The sequence below is a fragment of the Pleurodeles waltl genome, chromosome 11, assembly GCF_031143425.1.
Source record: "Pleurodeles waltl isolate 20211129_DDA chromosome 11, aPleWal1.hap1.20221129, whole genome shotgun sequence".
NCBI lineage: Eukaryota > Metazoa > Chordata > Amphibia > Caudata > Salamandridae > Pleurodeles > Pleurodeles waltl.
Window position 1 is genome coordinate 986,602,059 of NC_090450.1, and position 21,307 is coordinate 986,623,365.

Consider the following 21,307-nt stretch of genomic DNA (forward strand, 5'->3'; position numbering starts at 1 on the left):
TCACACTTCCCACCAGTCGTGGTTTCTCGCACCATCTACCAGTGCCAGCTTCTCACACTTCCCACCAGTCGCGGTTACTCACATCATCTACCAGTGCCAGCTTCTCACACTTCTCACCAGTTGTAGTTTCTCACACCATATACCACTGCCCACCTGTGCCAAATCCTCACACTGCCCATAAGTACAACCTCTTAACAGTTTATCAGAATAGAGGCTCCATTCAGACGTTTATTAAACGTTTCCAATTATTTGATGTAATAGTCAATGCATACCCATCTCCAGGAAAAGTCAGTCACTTTTTTGCAGACAGGAAAAGGAGAAATTGGAATAAAAGAAAAAGGATTGTTTGGAAACAAACCAAAACTTTTTATTCAGGGTGTAATATTCTCATTTTATTTACAGGGTTCAAAATAGTCATTTTCTGACTATCACAGCGTAAGAAAAAGAATACGGGAAACATAGCATTGTACTTTGAAAGTATGAAACACAATAGTTCAAAGTTTTCACAGGCTTCCTAAGTATAATAACTCTCCCGTTTTGTGAACTTCTTCACCAGGGGCAGTTCTGGTAAAGTCCATACATCTGCATATGTTTCAGCCCTTGTAGAGAGGCTTAATGTGATTTCAGCAGCACAGGCAAAATGTTATAGTCACCCAAATGGCATTAGCCACTCTTGAATTAATCTCTTTTGAATGAGTCAGTTTCTAATGCTGGTGTCCAAACTGCTGGGTCACTGCTGTTAACTAACGGGACCATGTTCACAATTAATGTCCACTTTCTCCAGAATATGGCGCTATAACTTCTTTATATCCATGCATTAGCTGTATAGGACTTCAGCACACCAGCCTTTATTTAATTTGCTTGTGCTTTGTCCCCGAGATGCTCTGGTCGTCCTATCAACACATCGCCTAGTAATAGCTGTATTCAAGACCTCTAGTACGCAATGGACTGTCCCTTGCATCACTTGCAGTAAAGCCATTTGATGACACTTCTCTTCCAGGATGCGTTTCAGAGCTTTCGATTGAGCAGGGGTTTCCCCAGGGGTGTCCAGTCAGTTGTGCTTAATTTGAGGCGGTGGTATCCGGTGCTCTGCACTGGCACTTAATTGTCAACACCAGCACTTGTGACAGCCTACCACATGGTGGTACTGTTTGTCTAATTTAGAGATGGGCAAAACAAATGTTGTTTATTAGTTCAATGTAGATTGAACTAATAGACAAGCCACTGTTATACCTGTTGGGTCCTGGAATAGAATACACTTGTAGAAATCTGAGGGCTAGTAGTCGTGATGGTACTGCTATTGGCAACGTGCACCCGGGAGCAATGGATGGTGCAGGCAGTGGGCTCCTTACAAGGGGCTCTGGCACTTTAATTTTTTATTTTTTTTAATACAAATTAAGCACCACCAGTCAGGAAAACCTGTGAGATGGCTACATGGACAGCTGCAGATACCTTGGGTGCTCCTAGGAGTGCTGCTGGAGAGTTTGACTCACCTTGCGAGCCTGATTTCAGCTAGCAGAGAGACGGCCATCCACAGTGGGCCGTACCCCCAGGTTTGGTGCCCACTGTGAAGAGTTTGGGGTCTTGGAGCATAAACTGTCACTTCTCGCTTTGATTGCTTGACCAATCTGGTTGTGGTGGGCTTCTGCTAGTTGTATACTCCAAAGAGTATCTTGCAACTACTGAAGTTCCCTCAATGGTAGAAGCCACAGAGCAAACTGTGCTGTCAAGGCTGTTCGAGTCGTTAGTTTTGAGGCTTCCTTTGTTGTTCATTGGGTTAACTCCAGAACCTGCTGAGGCAAGAGGGTCCAGCTGTGCTACAGCTCTGTCAATCAATCAAACAGGATTTGTAAAGTGCAACTAAGCACCCTCGAGGGTATCCAGGCTGTTAGAAATGGGGCCTTTGGTTGGCAGTCAGGTTACCCCTTGTCCAAGCAAGGACCCTCACTCTAGTCAGGGTAAAGGAGAATCACCCTCAGTTAACCCCCGCTCACCCTCTTGGTAGCTCGGCACAAGCAGGCAGGCTTAACTTCAGATTCTAGGTGTAAAGTATTTGTAGCAACACACACAGTAACTCAGTAAAAACACTACAAAATGACACAACACTGGTTTAGAAAAATAGGAACTATTTATCTAAACAAAACAAGACCAAAACAACAAAAATTCTACATACACAAGTCATTAATTTCAAAAGCAAAAGAGTCTTAAATCCTTTAGTAACCAGTAAAAACACTGTTGGCGTTGAAAAGTACCTGGGTAGTGTCAAAATAACACGCACGGGCGAGTGTGTGTAGAAAAATGTTAGCGATGTGTCGATTTCTCACCCGCAATCGAGACCGTGCATTGTTTCTCCTTCTCCGGTCGGGTCCGCGTGCGTCGTTTTTCCTCTCTACAGGAGAGCGATGAGTCGATCCAGGCAGCACTCGGGTCCGCGCAGACGTTGCATCATTTTTTCATGCCTAGCAAGGTTTGCGTAGCAAATCCTGGTGCACGGTATCAGCAAAACCGCACTATGTGGGTTGCGATGTTATCAGCCTCCGCCAGCAGGTTTTGCTCGTCGTTTCTCCAGCTACGTGCGTCGATGTTCCAGCTGCGATGTCGGTGGAGCATCGATTTCTGCCACAAAGCCAGCAGCACGTTGTTTTTCAGCCGTGTCTCGGAAAGTGCGTTGAAATTTTCCCCGCACAGCGGTCTGTGTGTGGATTTTCAGTCTTGGTCTGCCAGCTTCACCTTCCAAGACCTCAGCAGCTGGATAGGGCACCACTTGGCAGGGCAAGACTCTCAGCAGAGAGTCCAGGTGCTGGCGGGAGAAGTCTTTGATGGCCCTGAGACTTCACCAACAGGAGGCCAGTTCAGGACAAGCCCTTGGAGATTTCTTCACAAGCAGGAATGCACAACAAAGTCCAGTCTTTGTCCCCTTGCAGAGGCAGCAACTGCAGGATAGCTCCACAAAGCACAGTCACAGGCAGGGCAGCACTTCTCCTCAGCTCTTCTCCAGGCAGAGGCTCCTCTTGATGTCCAGAAGTGGTCTAAAGTCTGTGGTTTTGGGTGCTCTTCTTATACCCATTTTGGCCTTTGAAGTAGGCTTACTTCAAAGGAAAGTCTCTCCTGTTTGTGAAATCCTGCCTTGTCCAGGCAAGGCCCCAGACTCACACCAGGGGGTTGGAGACCACATTGAATGAGGGCAGGCACAGCCCTCTCAGGTGTGAGTGACCACTCCTCCCCTCCCTCCTAGCACAGATGACTCATCAGGATATGCAGGCTACACCCCAGCCCCCTTTGTGTCACTGTTTAGAGAGAGATACAAACAGCCCAACTGTCAAACTGACCCAGACAGGGAATCCACAAACAGGCAGAGTCACAGAATGGTTTAAGCAAGAACATGCTCACTTTCTAAAAGTGGCATTTTCAAACACACAATCTTAAAATCAACTTTACTAAAATATGTTTTTAAAATTGTGAGCTCAGAGACCCCAAACTCCACATGTGTATCTGCTCCCAAAGGAAATCTACACTTTAATTATTTTTAAAGGTAGTCCGCATGTTAACCTATGAGAGAGACAGGCCTTGCAACAGTGAAAACCGAATCTGGCAGTATTTCACTGTTAGGACATATAAAACAACTAGTATATGTCCTACCTTAAACATACACTGCACTCTGTCCATGGGGCTACCTAGGGCCTATGTTAGGGGTGTCTTACATGTAAGAAAAGGGAAGGTTTAGGCCTGTCAAGTGGGTACACTTGCCAAGTCGAATTGGCAGTTAAAAACTGCACACACAGACACTGCAGTGGCAGGTCTGAGCCATGTTTACAGGGCTACTAATGTGGGAGGCATAACCAGTGCTGCAGGCCCACTAGTAGCATTTGATTTACAGGCCTTGGGCACATCTAGTGCACTGTACTAGGGACTTACCAGTAAATCAAATGTGCCAATCATGGATAAACCAATTACATACACATTTTACACAGGAGCACTTGCACTTTAGCACTGGATAGCCGTGGTAAAGTGCCCAGAGTAGCAAAAACAGCGTCCAGCACACATCAACAACCTGGGAAACAGAGGCAAAAAGTTAGGGGAGACCATGCCAAGGATGCCAAGTCTAACACAGGTGCTCGCAGGTCTCAGCAGCTTATTCAAACAACCAGGTCTTGAGGGCTCTACAGAATTCTGGATAAGAGGTGATGGTTTGGAGATGCGTTGGGGGGAGTTGTTCCAGGTTTTTGCTGCTACGCTGGAACATTTCACCCAAAGACTGCCCTCTTTCCATCGTCTTTCAAGCGAAGCGTGCAATTAAAAGTTGTGTATGCTCTACACTTGTCACATTAGAACAAGGGACCATGCCTGGTATGGGAGTGTATCTTAGTCCGATCTCCGCCCCTCAATTCAAGGATGCAAGACCCGGAAGGAGATTGTTCTGGGGATGGCAGCACAGACCTGAGATGGACAGGTACAGGATCACCCAAAGTGGTGGAAACATTTGAGCACTCCAGCCCCCTCTAACCTCCTCGCCCCCTCCGGTAGTCTTGTCTATTAACGTTAGATTGATAGACACCTACACAACAGCTACATCAGTCAGTGTGTACAGTAACCCTGCTGGGAACATACAGGGCATTTAACAACCAGTCTGGGTGCAAACACAAATAAGCCATCAGGGGCTGGAAAAATGTTTTGTTGCCTCCCCTTACAGATGGTAGGTCACGTCAGCTATATCATATATATACCTTAATTTGTAGCGCTTAATTTGTGAACAATTAAGGTCCAGGGCCAAAGGTATTACTCATTGTTCCCCTGCAGGTGGTACAACCCATATCTTTTTAAACGACAGATTTAGGTTCAAGTCTGATTATTTGTTTAAAGATGCATTAAATAGTTTGAAGCTCAGTTAATGAATGTTGCTTAAAATACATGCACAGTGCCAACATGTGGAGCTTTCTCATAAATATGTGCCAGTGTTTACAATAAGTACCGGTGCCGAGCCACGGAAAACACCAGCTCAAATTAAGCACTGCCCTTACTCTCACCCCCTAAATTCCAGATTATATTTTTATTGGCGATGGGTGTGTAGATTTTCACATAATGCCTCTGCGAATCATGCTGTTAATAAGCCAAGCCTTACCCCTTTTGATGTCGGGGTGATTTGAATAGTTTAGCAGCAGAAATCCCTTCGGTTGGACTTACACAAATAATTAGGCAGCACTAGTTTCAGGGCCCACCCAGGTGCCCCCCTCCCCCTTTGGAGTGGAGAAGTTTGTTTTGGCTGCAGAGGGTGATGGCGGCTGGAGTGACAGAAACTGGACCTAGGGAAACTTACAGAATTCAACTGGAATTTTTCCTGTGGGAATCAATTTTTATTTTTTTATTTTTTCGTTTCTTCCCGGTGACTCCTGTCCTCGGGGCTCCTAATCGCCTCGTGTGGGCACATTAATGACCCAGCCTGGACACCAAAAAAACGGATGTGCAAATAATGTTGTGCAAATTTGTGTAGGGGCACAGCTTCCTCCTTTCCAGCAATTATTTTTTATTTTCTTTGTGGCCTGCCCAGAAATGATCCTGCAGAGAGGGTATTTACATATCTATTTAAGCAATGCATGTGTTGTAACATTTGGATAGTACTTAATACCCCAATGTCGGGCGCTAAAGCGCTTGCCTACAAGGATAGCCTACATGATTTGTTTTCATGTTATGTGGGAAGCCTTGCCATGCCATACGTGGTACCCCTGGAGGTGCGGTTATCGCCTTGTGGGATGCGGCGCCAGGTTGTGATGGATAGAGAAGTGTGAGAGGTAGGCATGTGGTTTATGGTTTCCAGTAAGCTGGCAGCTTGGGACAGCCCTGCAGATCCCCCTTAGGTTACTCCTTATGGCCACAGTCCATTAAGCTGTGGTTACCCCACTGGGTTGTCCATTCTGAGATGCTTTTGTTCATGGTCCTTAGAAGACCTAGCTTGTCAAAGCATTGACTATGATGGACTTCGTTACAAGCATCCCTTGTATGCCGTCATTGTGAGATGTCAGAAGAGGTCATAGTATGGAGTTAGTTGGGCCCTGAAGTGGTATGTGGCAGATTTCCTCAGTTATTCCATGCCAGCACAGTTGATGGCTGGTTTCTTGCTGTGGGCTGGTACGGTACTGGGGTATGATGTCAGAAGTGGTCATAATGTGGAGTTAGTTGGATCCTGAAGTGGTATGTGGCAGCTTTCCTCAGTTATTCCATGCCAGCGCAGTTGATGGCTGGTTTCTTGCTGTGGACTGGTACAGTACTGGGGTATAGACATGACCTATAGCAGTTCCGTATTGTGTGAGTGGAAGGGTAATTACGCAGCCTTTTTGAGCTCCAGTTGGCTGCTCGGCCGCCAAGTGTTAGCATTATTGAGGGCCTGGTAATGTTATGTATGATTTTACATTACTATGTAATACCCAGACTAGACATAGGTCAGCCGTTAATAACTTACACGGGCATAGAAAGTTCTTGGAGTGTTTGCCAGCAAGAAGAGAATGTGCTTGATGGGCAGTACCTTAGCTGTGGACTCTAGATTTCACTTGAAGGATCGAAATATCGTTCCCTTCTGTCTCAGTGGTATGGCATGGAGTATCTATCTAGTATCACATCACCAAAAGTACCCTTTCTCGTTGCCTTTAGTGGACGCATGTCTGCCTTTTCTCAAGAAGAGCACTTGTGATGAACCTTTAAGGACCCTCACACACTCTGTTAGTGTCATGCTTCATCATCGGGTTGCACCCAAATCCCTAAAAACCGTGGTGGGCTCACCGTATTCCATGGAGCACTTTGGATATTGTTCCTAATCTAACAGGGAAAAATATAGGTATATTAAAAATGCATAATTCACACCCCAGTTTCCCTTTATTGTTGGGTGCCACTGGTATGATTTAAAAAGCTATTAGTCAGATATTATCTACGGGAGGGTTATACCACGTCTGTAACCTATTACATGTCAACATGTTTCAGTCCTAAACGGCCAAATACAGGTCTGAGGCATTCATCAGGACTATTTTCAGTACTCCGTATTCTCCCGTAGTATCCCTATTGTCCTGTCTAATTCTTTAGTCCGTCAACCATCCTTTGTGATAACACAGACAAACAAAGCTATGAATAAACACGCATTGGTGCGTAGGATGTGTCTACTTTCCTGTGCTTTGGCTAGAGAGGCCCCTATCGGTGCCCTCCCTGGTGTATAGTCACACAGTGGATGGCAGGTGGGGCACGTCCCTGCAGTCACCCCCCCCACTTCAAGGGTTGCATGCTGCTTTTGCATAGGAATGCCACCGTTCACTCTTGTAAACAGCCATATTTTCACCTCTCTAATAAACTGTAAATGCTCCCGGATGCTTCAAATAATGCTGGTAGTGAGTTCCAGAGCTTGACACCTTGTACTGCAAACACTCTTAGATGCATTTGGGGTTAAGTGCTCTTAAAAGCCTTATGTGATTCAGCAGAATACTGATGTGAAACCACTAGCATTGTAATACAAGCAGATGTGCATGTCTGCTGCTATTTCCTTTATGTAGAAATCTCATCCCTTTTAGTAACTCCTCAAGCTGTCAGTCTGCACATCTATTGGTCTTAAAGTCATTCAAAAGAATAGCTGAAATCATTTTTTTCCATTTTTAAATAGAACTAGAGACAAACTGAGTGCTTTCTGTCTGCACTGCTGTGTAAAACTCAGTATAAACATTGAACTGGGGGCCCTAACTGTGCATCTAGAAAGGGTTACTGAGTGCGGAGATAAGGATGGGGAGTTTGGGAAAAGGTTTATGCTGGGGTGTGTACTGTGGCAAGTGTCTGGATTTTTAGAGGAACAATTAGATTTTGTAAGATGTAGATGGGTGGCTCGCCAGTGGGGACGAGGAAGATGGGGTGAGGCAGCCGACTGCGTTACTATGTACTAACAAACATAACATTAGAAGAAAGCAGCAGCGGCTTGTACCCTTTGAAAGTGGGGAGGGGGCGAGTGAAGTGCCCCACCACTTCCCATAAAACACCCCGTCCCTCCAAAAGCCCAAAGTAAACCGCTCCTCCCTCCAAAAGCCCAAATAACACCATAACACTAACTATAAAATAAACACAACCACTACACTTGCATGCATTACCCACTAACATGCATGACACACATACACGCACACACACACAGGAATTACACATTTAAAATTAAGAGATTGCACTCACCCACGTGCTGTGAATCCTACTCAGTGCTCTTCGCCGATGCTGGAAGAGCTGCCGTAACCAATTCAGATACTGCTCTCATGCTGTTAAGCTGCATAAGAGAAGCACCTGGATTGGTTGGGGCGGCCTGGCTGGACACTCCTTCAGGCCCTAGAAGCTTGTGGTGGTTCTTCACCCAGCTGTCTTAAGACGGCTGAGTGGAGAGCTTCAAAGTGTGCATGTCACTTTGGACGGCTGTTTTGCGCTGGCCAAAGTGACATGCGCACTTTGGAGTGACCTGTCAGCCCTGTTCTTATCCTCTGCTACCTATTGGCTGCAGAGGACACACCCAGCATGTCTCTGGGCTGGTGCGCTCTGCGCCGGTAAAAAATAAAGCGGCAGTGAAAGCTTTTCATTGCCATTTTATTTTTGCCTGCGCGGCTCGCAGCAGGTGAGGAGGGTACGCTCTCCTGCCTTCGAGAAGAAACTGCTGCTGGAAGAAAGAGCTCAGGCAGACACCTGCAGAGACTACCACTCAACAGACTGTATCCCGTTATTCTCTATCTCTTCTGTCAGTGTTTGTTTTGAGGAACCTTAGTGTGATCTCTTCACTATTAATGCTTTATGGGAGGCGTAGTCATCAAAGTCCTCTTTACGGCTATCATAGAGCAAGATGTCTGGTTTTCCTAGTGCTCAGATGCTGTTCAATGTCCTTATCCAGCTGACTCATGTACTTAATGAATGTTGATGAAAACACTAAGTTGATGGTAGAAACTTGTACTTGTGGTACTGCCCCCCTTTGTGGCATAGCAGGGGTTCCATAACGCAGAATGGAAGTAAGGAACATAGACCACCTCCATGCCAGATGGTGGTATAAAAGAGCCAGCATGATAGTATAGTAGGTCCTTCACGTGACTGTTCTTCAGGACACTATAGTTACTTAAGCTATGGATATGTTGCCTATTCCCACCTCTGACTCCAATACATCTAGGCAAATCTTCTGGTAGATTTCAGGGATGAAGAAGGCTTCTATCAAGTGCTGGGCTCCTGCCAAAAGTGGTTGGATCAGAGTTAGGTGGGTAATTGCGTCTGGTGGAGCCAGCCGTCATCTGTTTCCTGGCTGAATATCACCAGTCCTCTGTGCCACGTAGAGCGCAAGACTGATTGTCCGCGATACACATGAAGCCATTAGTTGTCCCGCTTGAAAAAAATGGGGACAAATCCCCGCACCGTGACTGGGGACCTGTTAGAGAGCAGAGTGCCTCTATAGTGATAGATTAAAGCAGTTGTAGTGAGATCCTGCAAAACCCTAATGTTTCATGCTGCGCTTCACATTCCGCTTTTGGTGCTCTAAATGGTTCAGTGAGCATCTTTCACAGTTAATCATGTTCCACTCGGTTTTGTAATCTTTGCTGCAATGGATCACACCAGTTGCTTGTGCTGCTCTTGAAAAATGTCATATTTCCTACCATTTGCCGAATCCTTTACCAGATGTGTATGGACCACAAAGCAGAGTTAAAACCGAGGTTGCAGTCGTTCTTTTCTGATGTTTGGTAGTGATCCTGGAATGTAAAGTCAGGCTTCCACCGTTCCTTTACTCACCGGGATCTCATGGGCAAGCAGAGATGGCTCAGCTCATAGACAATGGTGTAGAGGTTGATGCTGATATATGCAGCACAGTTATTATCACTTGACACATTCACTGTTCATCTCCTTTTTTACTCTAATACAAATTTGTTAATTAAAATTGTTAATTCTTTTATAAGAACCCTGAGAGGCATTGACATTTATGTCTGGGTTTTTAGGTTGTTATTTAAAAGTATTTTAATAAACATATTAGCAGTATAGTGGAGTAAAATTAAGGAACAATGAAGGTATCAGTTTTCTGTCTCTACGAATTTATCAGTATATTAAGGAAAACTGTTTTTAGTTATGGCCGTGGCGTTTATGTTCACAGAACAGTTTCGGCTCCTGTTCTGTGGTTTGGCTCACTATCTCTCCTAGGACAGAAAGGGCCTTATTATCCTAGAACACTTCAATATCATGGAGTTGTCCTGAGTGTTAGAGCATGGGTCAAACATCACCAAAGGCCAATGTCAGTTTTTAGATCTCAGCTCTATATGGCGCGCATGCACTGTCTCGAAATGAGACATGCTGTATCTATTTCTGGGCTTACCGCCCACCCATAGGCTTCTCATTTGCTGACACAATCGTCCCTCCATTTTGTCTTCTCCCCATTTGACGAGGGCATGCTTACATCATGCTTCTTCCGGTCTTTAGCCCTTCTGGAGAGCACCGGCCAAGTACTATAAAATTACACAGCAGCCATATTTTAGCTATTGTTTTGTGACTACTTTTTCAATGATGACCGGTCCGCCATACATCAGGAGCACTGTTGTTTGAATTGATGCTGAGCGCTGTTGATTTTTTTTTCTCCATACATGCAGCTCGCTCTGCACTCTTTTCTTTACATTTTTATGTAGCGCGAACTCAACCCGAAGGTATTGCAGCACTTTACACCTGCACCAGTTACATTACACAATGACACATTCATATTTTTTGTATATACTGGGAGATTAAATGATCTGCCCACAATCACTGGAGCCGATGACGAGACTTGAACCTGGTTCCCCAGCTCCTAAATCGGAAACTTAGGCTGTTGCTCCTCATCCTCTCCTTGAGGATGTGCAGCAGCTGTTCCATATAGGACTTGTGGTAAAACATACCAGAGCTCATGGACATTCTCACCCAGAGCTGAGCCACACCCACGTTAACAAACCCCGCAAGCTGTTTAAAAAGCCTCCATGTTCCCCCTTCACCTACCCATCTGCCCACCCATACTTGCAAGACAGGCACACACAGCGAAAAGAGCTCATTATGAATGTTCTGGACATATGTTAGATCATCATGTGCGATGCAGTGATGCAACTTTTTACCATTGTGTCTCACGTGCTAGCACGGAGCACTTTGTTTATTTTGCTTTTAACTTATTGACTACATGCAGTGAAGAACGGAATTATTCTGTGGTTCGATTTTTGTAATACATGATATTCTCAACTTTATCCTCCAATTCTTAGTGATTGATATACATTGTTTCAGCAATTTGCAGATAGGCGCCATGGTCTTCTTTAACAAGGAGGCAGGCCATAGTGGCAAAGCCAATACAAACAAGCATTGAAAAAGCCAATAGATCTCGTCAGTCTGAGAGCTATAGGTGTTGGCAATGTTAATGCATTTATGTATATCAATAAGATCAGCCTCAGAGTCATACACAAATAGATTTACATTGCCAACGCCTATAGCTCTCGGATTGCCGAGACCTATTGGCTTTGCCAATGCTTGTTACTAGTTGTAGTTTCTTCTCAGTTACTGGGATTCCAGGCTAGAATACCACTGGGATTTTTTTACCCCAAATTTAAAGCAGCTATTTCTCTTGAACCACGTGTCGTGGCTGACAAATTCAGATGACTTTCCATTTTAGGGTGGATTTGCAGTCTACCTAAAGCCGTTGAGCAGGGCCAGTGGAGTTATGTGGCAGGAGAGGAACAAATTATGTGTCAGGGTTGATTAAATTATGCAACAAGAAAAAGCAGATTATGCAACGTATTGCTGCATATTTTCTGATAGTATTACTAAATTATTTTGTCATTTTTACACTTGTTAACACAGTTTGACATATGTTACACCTCAATTCAACACCCAAACATAATCAACAGAAAGGTGAGAAGTCAGCCTTTGTAAAGGGCCTTCCACTGCACAGCATCACGTGTCGCTGCAATTTTACTAACTTTTGATCAGTTTGAGCTAAAAACAAACTTTTTGTGAAAACCTGCAGATTATGCAACAGATGATGGATTATGTGGCAAATTCTGCACATCCATAATTATGCAAAAACCACTGCAGTTGCACAATCACATAATTCCATTAGCCCTGGTTTTAAGGGCGCAATAAATATAAGGGTTGTGTATCTTTACTACCCAAAGCATAAGCCCTAAAGGGCCAATCGTCCTAGCCCTTAGAGTTTCCTCTTTGAAGATGGAGGGGGTTAAAAGCTTCTTCCAACCCTAAATAAAGTATTTGTCAGCCAAGCTAAAAGGAGCTCAGAATTTCTAACACTGCCCATGTGGTCATGATGACTGTGCTGTGTATGTCAGCACAGCATCAGGCAATGGGCACTGCTGCGCAATCCGCCAGAGTCACTTGTCGACCATGGGACTAGTGGACATTTCCCACACGTAGACCTATGGTTAGTGGGTGACGTGTTCATTTCCCAGCCTTTCGGAGAGACTTAGAAGATTAACAGTCAGTCCCTGGTTTAATAGAGGGTGGCTTGTTGGTTCAGGGGAGTTTACCCACCATGCTAGGTCAGTGATTCTGAGGGGTCTGCTCACCATTGATGTTCTCAGGAGGAATATTCTTGCGGTTGGGTGTAGGGATTCAGGGAGATCTGGATGGTTCTCCCCTGGTGCTGTGAGGGCTCTACTGGAGCAGGAGTTCAAGCAGACAGACAAGAATCAGGACCAGAAGTACAACTTGAGCCTTGGTTCCAACTTAGAGAAAAGAGAGGTCTGGGAAGAACCAAAAGCCCTCACAGCATATATTATAAACTTTTCAGACTGCTGTGGGCTCCCTCTACTCACACAAAATGTTGATCAAACAGCCATTGGAGAAGAAGGAGCAGCATAGCCTGGACGAAATGGTGATGAAAAGTGGCCTTTGCCTCACAATCCACCATCAGCAGCACTGTTAGTAGACTCCAGTTGATTTAGCTCATGCTTGGTGCCACAGCGGGTAGAGCTATGCGGTAGTTAGATAAGTCAGCGATGTTTAGGATGCCGCACTGCTTATTGTGGGCCGGTAATGTGACTCTATCAAGTGAAAACTTAAGCCCTCAGGACAATTCATTTGTTGTGTCCCATAGAAGGTAAAGCATCATCTTATATGTGATCTTGGGCCTTCAAAAGTGTCTTGGGATGGTGCCTAAGAAGGAGATATTCGGAGAGACCATAGGCACGGATCTGAAGTGGTGTCATAATCAGACATTGGTCTCAAGTGGCGTCATAATCAATCAGACATTGGTCTCAAGTGGCGTCATAATCAGACATAGGTCTCAAGTGGCATCATAATCAGACATAGGTTTCAAGTAGTGTCTTAATCAGACATAGGTTTCAAGTGGCGTCATAATCACACATAGGTCTCAAGAGGCATCATAATCACATATAGGTCTCTAGTGGAGTCCGATATAGGCCTCAAGTTACATCTTAATCAATCAGTCATAGGTCTCAAGTGGTGTCTTAATCAATCAGACATTGGTCTCAAGTGGCGTCATAATCAGACATAGGTGTCAAGTGGCGTCACAATCAGACATAGGTTTCAAGTAGTGTCTTAATCAGACTTATGTCTCAAATGGCGTCATAATCAATCACACATAGGTCTCAAGAGGCATCATAATCAGATATAGGTCTCTAGTGGAGTCAGATATTGGCCTCAAGTTACATCTTAATCAATCAGTCATAGGTCTCAAGTGGTGTCTTAATCAATCAGACATAGGTCTCAAGTGGCGTCATAATCAGACATAGGTCTCAAGTGGCGTCATAATAAGACATAGGTTTCAAGTAGTGTCTTAATCAGACACAGGTCTCAAGTGGCGTCATAATCAGACATAGGTCTCAAGTGGCGTCATAATCAGACATAGGTCTCAAGTGGCGTCTTAATCAATCAGACATAGGTCTGAAGTGGCGTCATATTCAATCAGACATAGGTCTGAAGTGGCGTCATATTCAATCAGACATAGGTCTCAAGTGGCATATTAATCAGTAATAGGTCTCAAGTGGTGTCCTAATCAATCAGACATTGGTCTCAAGTGGCGTCATAATCAAACATAGGTCTCAAGTGGTGTCTTAATCAATCAGACATACGTCTGAAGTGGCATCATATTCAATCAGATATAGGTCTCGAGTGGCGTCTTAATCAGGAATAGGTCTCAAGTGGTGTCCTAATCAAACAGACATAGGTTTCAAGTAGTGTCTTAATCAGACATAGGTCTCAAGTAGTGTCTTAATCAGACATAGGTCTCAAGAGGCATCATAATCAGATATAGGTCTCTAGTGGAGTCAAATATACGCCTCAAGTTACATCTTTATCAATCAGGCATAGGTCTCAAGTGGTGTCTTAATCAATCAGACATAGGTCTCAAGTGGCGTCATAATCAGACATAGGTCTCAAGTGGCGTCATAATCAGATATAGGTCTCTAGTGGAGTCAGATATACGCCTCAAGTTACATCTTAATCAATCAGACATAGGTCTCAAGTGGCGTCCTATTCAGTGTGCCAAGGGTTGCTATCACTTAGTGTTGTGCACACTGATGCCTTAGACATAATTAACTCGGCCAGTATCATTGTGGTCTAAGGCAATGGTTCCCAACCTTTTCACTTCTGTGGACCCCCATTATATCAATACTGGAGCCCAGGGACCTCCACTGAATCATTATTGGAACCGGGGGACCCCCACTGAGTCAATACTGATAGCTGGGACCTAATATTATTACATTTCTTAAGCAGCCGCGGACCCCCTGACGAGGCTTCGCGGACCCCCAGGGGTCCCTGGCCCACAGGTTGGGAACCACTGGTCTAAGGTCTTTATTGTTTTTAAGGCCAAAGTGGAAGACATTAGCGATGAGTTAGGTATTTTCCTTTCTTCCACATTCAGTATGAAAGTGGGGATAAAATGCTGTCCTTTGATGTCTCCAAGGAGCTTGGGGCTCATATTTGTAACGTGCAGATCTGGACGAGGTAGACACCTAACCCAGCAACGTCCAGCTAGCTAAGAGTTTTGAGAAACTGGGCTGTGTTTTTGTAGAGCGCAGAAATCTCTAGTTCCTTGGCCTCTTGGTATTGTTGGGTGTCTCTGGAACTTTAATGTTGTCTACTGTGTGCAGGTTTTTCCAATGCCGGTGAGTCCCTCAACCTTCCACCAATCCATGCGCTTGTAAGTTGGCCATGTGTTTCATTTGGGAAGTGTCTGAGTTGTGTGTCCAAGTTTGTGTCGTGGTATGTGTAATCCACTCTGCTGGTTTGGGGTTTTCCCAAAGGCAGTGGCAGGAGGCGTTCCATGAAACCCATGTGATTGTGGGCAGTTCTTGCACGTGCACCAGTGTCTCCTTGTTGCAGTGTGGAACTCTGTGTCCTTGCCCGGATATGTGCTTCGGTGCCTCCCCGCGTCTTTCGGTGTGACCGTGTCTTCCTGTTCTGGTGTCCATGTCCATGTCTCCTCTCAGTGCATAACTGTCCCTGTGTCTGTGTGCTCCCTCCACCCTCCCCTCACTGTGCCCTCCATCCTGGTGGTACTGTGCTGTCAGTCTCAGCAACTGTGTATCATTCCTGTTCCAGCCGTATTCCCTGTCCCAAAGTATATGTATGTCTGTTGCATGCTAAACACACAATGGCAGAGTGAATAGCCCTCTGTTTAGGATCTATTGGCTGTGCCAGTGTTTTTTTTTTTTTTTTTTTTTTTTGAGTGATGCTGTATAGCATCCCTGCTGCTATGCATCATGGCTAGGAGTAAATAAAACATAGAAAAGGAAATATGATATAGACACCTACATAATTTTGTAGGCACGCACAACATGCATTTATGAACCTACAGAATTACAATTGCACTTTTTTTTTTCTTATTAACCAATTGGAGTTCAATTGATAAATAAAACATTTTTTTAAAGTAGCGTAAAAGCATTTTAAAAATTATTTTTTTGTTGAGGTGCAGCGGAGCAACACTTAAGGTACACATGGAGGAAGCAATATAGACAGCAGAAGGGATGCAACACAGGATAGAGTGAGGACAGTAGCGGCTGCTGCCAGGAAGAGGTGGGGGGAAGAGGGAGGCAGCGCGTGGTGTGGGGGAACCAATAATAATAAAAAAAAAGTACCTGCTGCCTCAGTGTTCCTCCGCTCCCCCTGCCTCAATTCTTGTCTTCATCCATTCTTCTTGTTCCTCTCCATCCCACCCTATCCAGATGCTTGTCTCATGCTGTTACCAGCATGAGAGAAGCACTAGGATTGGCCTGAGCGGACAGAAATGCTGCTCAGGGAGGGAGTGGGAGCCTGCGCTTGGTCTCCACCTGGCTGTGCAACACAGCCGGGTGAAGAGTATCTAAGTGCGCATGTTAGTTTCGCCAACCTCAGACTGCCGGCCAAACTGACATCCGCACTTAGAAGTGCACATAGCACTCCTCCTCACTGGTGACATGGAGGTGCTAGCCCCACCTCACTAAGCGGAAAAAATAAAGTGATAACAAAATACTTTTATTATTACTTTATTTTTCTGCTTTCAGCAGCGGGGCGACACTCCTCCACCACAGCATAGGGGCCACCCCTGAGTGAGAAACGCGGATCGGGGGAGCACAGAGGCTAGCAAACTAACACAGAACTTTTGGGGGAACATATGGATGAGAAAGCAACACTGGTGGGGAAGCACACACGGGTGAGTGCAACACAGAGGGTGGTGGAGAAGAATCACAGGTCAGAGAGGCTAACACAAAGGGCAGTGGAATTGGGGGGGGGGGCAGTGTACAAGTTAGACGGCTAGAAAACACATGCACTTTGATGGAGTGCTTAACCAAAGATAAAAAAACAATAGTGCTTCAGAATTGAGCAGTGGAATGACACAAGTAATGCTTCATGCTCCAGGGGATGGACAAGCACAAGAAGAGGAAGTGAAGTCCACACGAGGTGACAAATAAAAACCAATCAAATGAGAGTGACTGTGAAGCCAACCAAAGGTAAGCAATAAGTCCCTGTAAGCCCCTTTGAGCTAACAACAGGTCTTTTGGCCCACAGGCAGCTTGTGATGTCTGGTAGGTGAGAGCTAAAAACAAAGAACACAAGTCACACAGCTTTCCCCTTTTGTTAAAAAGTACTTTATTATTGAGAGCAACTGTATTTGCGACTGTTATGCATTCACAAAAGGCGACCTAGCAGTCTTAAATCCATTTACATGCTTGCAATATTAATGACTTTAATTTAATACTATACATTATTAAATCCCATGCAGTGGATGTTAAGTGGCGGATGCAAGCATAGTTTGGGCCTCATTAAGACTTTGGCGGATGGAAAAGCCCGTCCACTGAAGTTCTGACGGGTAGGTTGCCGCCAGTGTGGCAGCCTCACCGCCAGGCCCATTACAAGTTTCCCACTGGGTCAGCAGACAGAATCTCAGTTTCCGCCCACTGGCCCAGCGGGAAACGGCCTACAGCATTGTGTTCGGCTCGTAATTGAGCCGGCAGCAATGCTGTAGTGTGTAGGCTGCAAAGCAGACAGTGAACATTGAAATGGTGCTGGCCAGGGGGCCCCCCTGCACTGCCCGTGCCAAGTGCAGGGGCCCCCTGCGCCCCGTCTCCACCAGCCTCTACATGGCGGTGTTACCGCCATGAAATCGCTGGCGGAGAAGGAGGTCGTAATCCCTAGGGCAGTGCTGCTTGCAACGCTGCCCTGGCAGATTAGGACTGCCACGACCGCCGTGACGACTAATCCTGGCGGTGCTGGCAGTTCGACGGCGACACAGCGGCCGTGGTCATAATGTGGTGCTCAGACCGCCGCATTGGCGCCGGTCCAACTGCCACCGTGAGTCTGGCAGTCCGTAGATTGCCAGACTCGTAATGATGCCCTTTATCTTTAAAGTATGTGACCATTGACAATATATGGCTAGTTTGTGAGCGTTCACAAACTTCCCTTTGACCCTTTCTTACCCTGAAAACATCAGAGATTTTTACTAAGCAAGGAAAGAGTTAAGTCCATTTCCAGGTTGGGAAGGGAAATGGAACACACCCATATTCGTGGCTTTATAGGGGGATTTCTTGCTCCAAAATCGGAAAATATTTTTTTTTTTTATATGGGTGGGCGCATTTCCCCAAAAGTGGGGTTGTATGTTAATGTATATGTATCCAATGTATATGTATGGATGCAATGTTAATGTATTTCTGCAATTATGGAAATGTGACTCCCTGAAAAAGTCATGTGACTTTCCTAGAAGTATGCCTGGATCTCTAAGATGAATGACGTAAAAAAAGTGAAAGATGCTTGAAGCACAACTGGAAATTCCCAATATCCTTTGCTTTTTGTGAACCAGGCCCAACGTGTGTTGTGAGATTTACTTAATTTCTGAAAACTATTATGAAAATGCAGTTTAAACACCAACGAAAATAATGTTCAGTTTCAGATTTCTAAATCATTCCATAGTTTACTATCATTACTCATACTGTAGTGTTGGGGTGAGTGGGAGGGGCTTACAAACCGACCTATAGTTCCTAAAAGGACACGGATTGTACACAAAATGTCTTAATACTTTTTCATGTATTCCAGCGAAGATGGCCCTGCTGCCTCCTGACCCAAAGTTCATCCTTCGAGGCGCCCGTGCTGAGATCAACTCTTTGCAGTTTTTCTGCGGAAATCAGGAGCAGGGACCACCCATTCTGTTTTCTGGGTGAGTCGTTCTCGATGAACATCTTGGGAATTCCTGAGGATGGTTTGCTGTTATGTGAGTAAAGGAAAGCTCTTTGCAGCCTTTGGAAGCCTTGAGTTTATGCTGCATTTTGTGTGCACGAAGATACAGAATGATCTACTGAAATAAAAAAACAGCAAATATAACTTATTCGGCCGGATGCATGAATTTTCCATTCGCAAAAATTGATCACATATTGTGCACCGACTTTTTGCAAATCAAAAGGAATTTTGTGGACGGACCCATGCACTAATAGTTTGGTTCACAAAATTTTAAATCTTGAAGGGTTTTAATTCCACCTACCTCATTAACATTCATGAGGTAGGTCGCAAATGGTGATAAAATACAATTGACTAGCGTCACCGGCGTGGTGGCCTGCTCGGGTCAACAGACTAGCGTGTCTGTGATTGCTTTTAAAGAAAGCATTTTTTCTAAATGCAGCCTGCTTTCCTAAATGGAAATTGTGACTTGTTTGAAAAGAAAAGTTAAGCCTTTTGTGAGGAGCAGGCAGTGATCTTCTAAAAATATGTTTCTGTCAACTTTGTAAAAGGGAAAGCGGCCCCTTGTGGACCCTTTCCTGTTTGCCATTGGCTTACCATTGTTTGAGTTGGTGGTAAAATATTAATGTTTTGCAACTGGATTTTGTTACATCCCATTAGGAATCGGTATTTGAATGAGACACCCCAAACACGCCCCTTCCAAATACCATTTCTTTATTGTTTCTTAAACCCATTTAACGATTTTCCAAATCTTTAAGTGGATTTAGTGCATTACAGAAAGTGTTCTAGCATCCACCCCTACCCCTCCCACCCCACACACCCCCACCCCCAGATTTACTGAGTCTGAGGGTTGGTGACCCCTGAAACACTTTGTACTTCAGCCCCACTATGCAGGAACGTGCTGGAGGAGTTGTCATCAGAGTCTATGAATGAAGGTCTAAACGCCCACAAAGCAGAACCACTCGATGGGACCTTTGGGGTCCTAGATCTTGAAATAAATGCATTAGAGGTGTTTGACAGGGGCTACAAAGTAGTGTTGGTCCCAATTTGCTCTCAGAAGCAACATATATGTAATCTTCGCCATGTGAGGGGTTCTGCTTGGGCTCCACCACACTTGTTACATGGTAAGCCTGAAAGGCACCTTGCAGCCAGCAGGCTCCCCCCACACAGAGGGTCAGCAGCTGGTGCCCTGCCCCCTAGCAAACAAGTGGACTGTCTGAACATATCCACATGAGTTCATGACATTCTGCCCTTTACATGCTACTCCCTAATTTGTGTGAATAGTCTACCTTTACCTTGTCCATGGACAAAAATATTTGTATATGTGCATGAGTGAACTCAGATGTGCATTTGTGTATGAGTGAACCTAGTTGTGCAGCTGTGCGAAAGTGAACCCAGTTGTGCATCTGTGCGTAAGTGAACCCAGTTATGCATCTGTGCATAAATAGGCCCATTTATGCATCTGTGCCTAAGTGGACCCAGATGTGCATCTGCGCCTAACTCCCAGTTGTCCATTGGTGCCTAAATTGAAGCCAGATGTGCATCTGTGCCTAAGTGACCCGTGTGTCTGTGCGTAAGTGAATCCAGTTGTTCATCTGTGCATAAGTGAACTCAATTGTTCATCTGTGCATGGGTGAACCAAGTTGTGCATCTGTGCATGGGTGAGCTCAATTGTGCATCTGTGCATGGGCGAGCCCAATTGTGCATCTGTGCATGGGTGAACCCAGTTGTGCATCTGTGCATGGGTGAACCCAGTTGTGCATCTGTGCATGGGTGAGCCCAGTTGTGCATCTGTGCATGGGTGAGCCCAGTTGTGCATCTGTGCATGGGTGAAGCCAGCTGTACATCTGTGCATGGGTGAAGCCGGTTGTGCATCTGGGCATGAGTGAACCCAGTTGTGCATCTGTGCATGGGTGAGCCCAGTTGTGCATCTGTGCATGGGTGAAGCAAGTTGTGCATCTGCGCATGGGTGAAGCCAGTTGTGCATCAGCGCATGAGTGAACCGAGATGTGCATTCACACATGAGTGAACCCAGATGTGCATCTGCGCATGAGTAAACCCAGATGAACCCGGTTGTGCATCTACATGAGTGAACCCAGATGTCCATCTGTGCATGAGTGAACCCAGATATCCATCTGTGCATGGGTGAAGCCAGTTGTGCATCTGTGCATGGGTGAAGCCAGTTGTGCATCTGTGCATGAGTGAACCCAGATGTGCATCTGTGCATGAGTGAACCCAGATGTGCACCTGTGCATGGGTAGAGCCAGATGTGCACCTGCGCATGGGTGAAGCCAGATATGCATCTGCGCATGAGTGAACCCAGATATCCATCTGCGCATGAGTGAACCCAGATGTGCATCTGCGCATGGGTGAAGCCGGTTGTGCATCTGTGCATGGGTGAAACCGGTTGTGCATCTGTGCATGGGTGAAGCCGGTTGTGCATCTGTGCATGGGTGAAGCCGGTTGTGCATCTGTGCATGAGTGAAGCCAGCTGTATATCTGTGCATGGGTGAAGCCAGTTGTGCATCTCTGCATGAGTGAACTCGGTTGTGCATCTGGGCATGAGTGAACCCAGTTGTGCATCTGTGCATGGGTGAGCCCAGTTGTGCATCTGTGCATGGGTGAAGCAAGTTGTGCATCTGCGCATGGG

General features: G+C 45.4%; 1 protein-coding gene across 7 annotated transcripts in view; it reads left to right on the top strand.

Annotated features, from left to right (window-relative positions):
- Nucleotides 1–21,307, top strand: part of GNB1L (G protein subunit beta 1 like) — a 350,649-nt gene that overhangs the window by 193,014 nt on the left and 136,328 nt on the right. For 4 of the 7 annotated variants that reach the window (XM_069215300.1, XM_069215304.1, XM_069215303.1 and 1 more), the window contains one exon: nt 18,520–18,640. In XM_069215300.1, the coding sequence (XP_069071401.1) occupies nt 18,525–18,640 (116 nt within the window). In that variant the 5' untranslated portion in view covers nt 18,520–18,524. The remainder of the gene's footprint in view (nt 1–18,519; nt 18,641–21,307) is intronic. The other 3 variants (XM_069215302.1, XM_069215299.1, XM_069215298.1) reach the window with 1 other exon arrangement.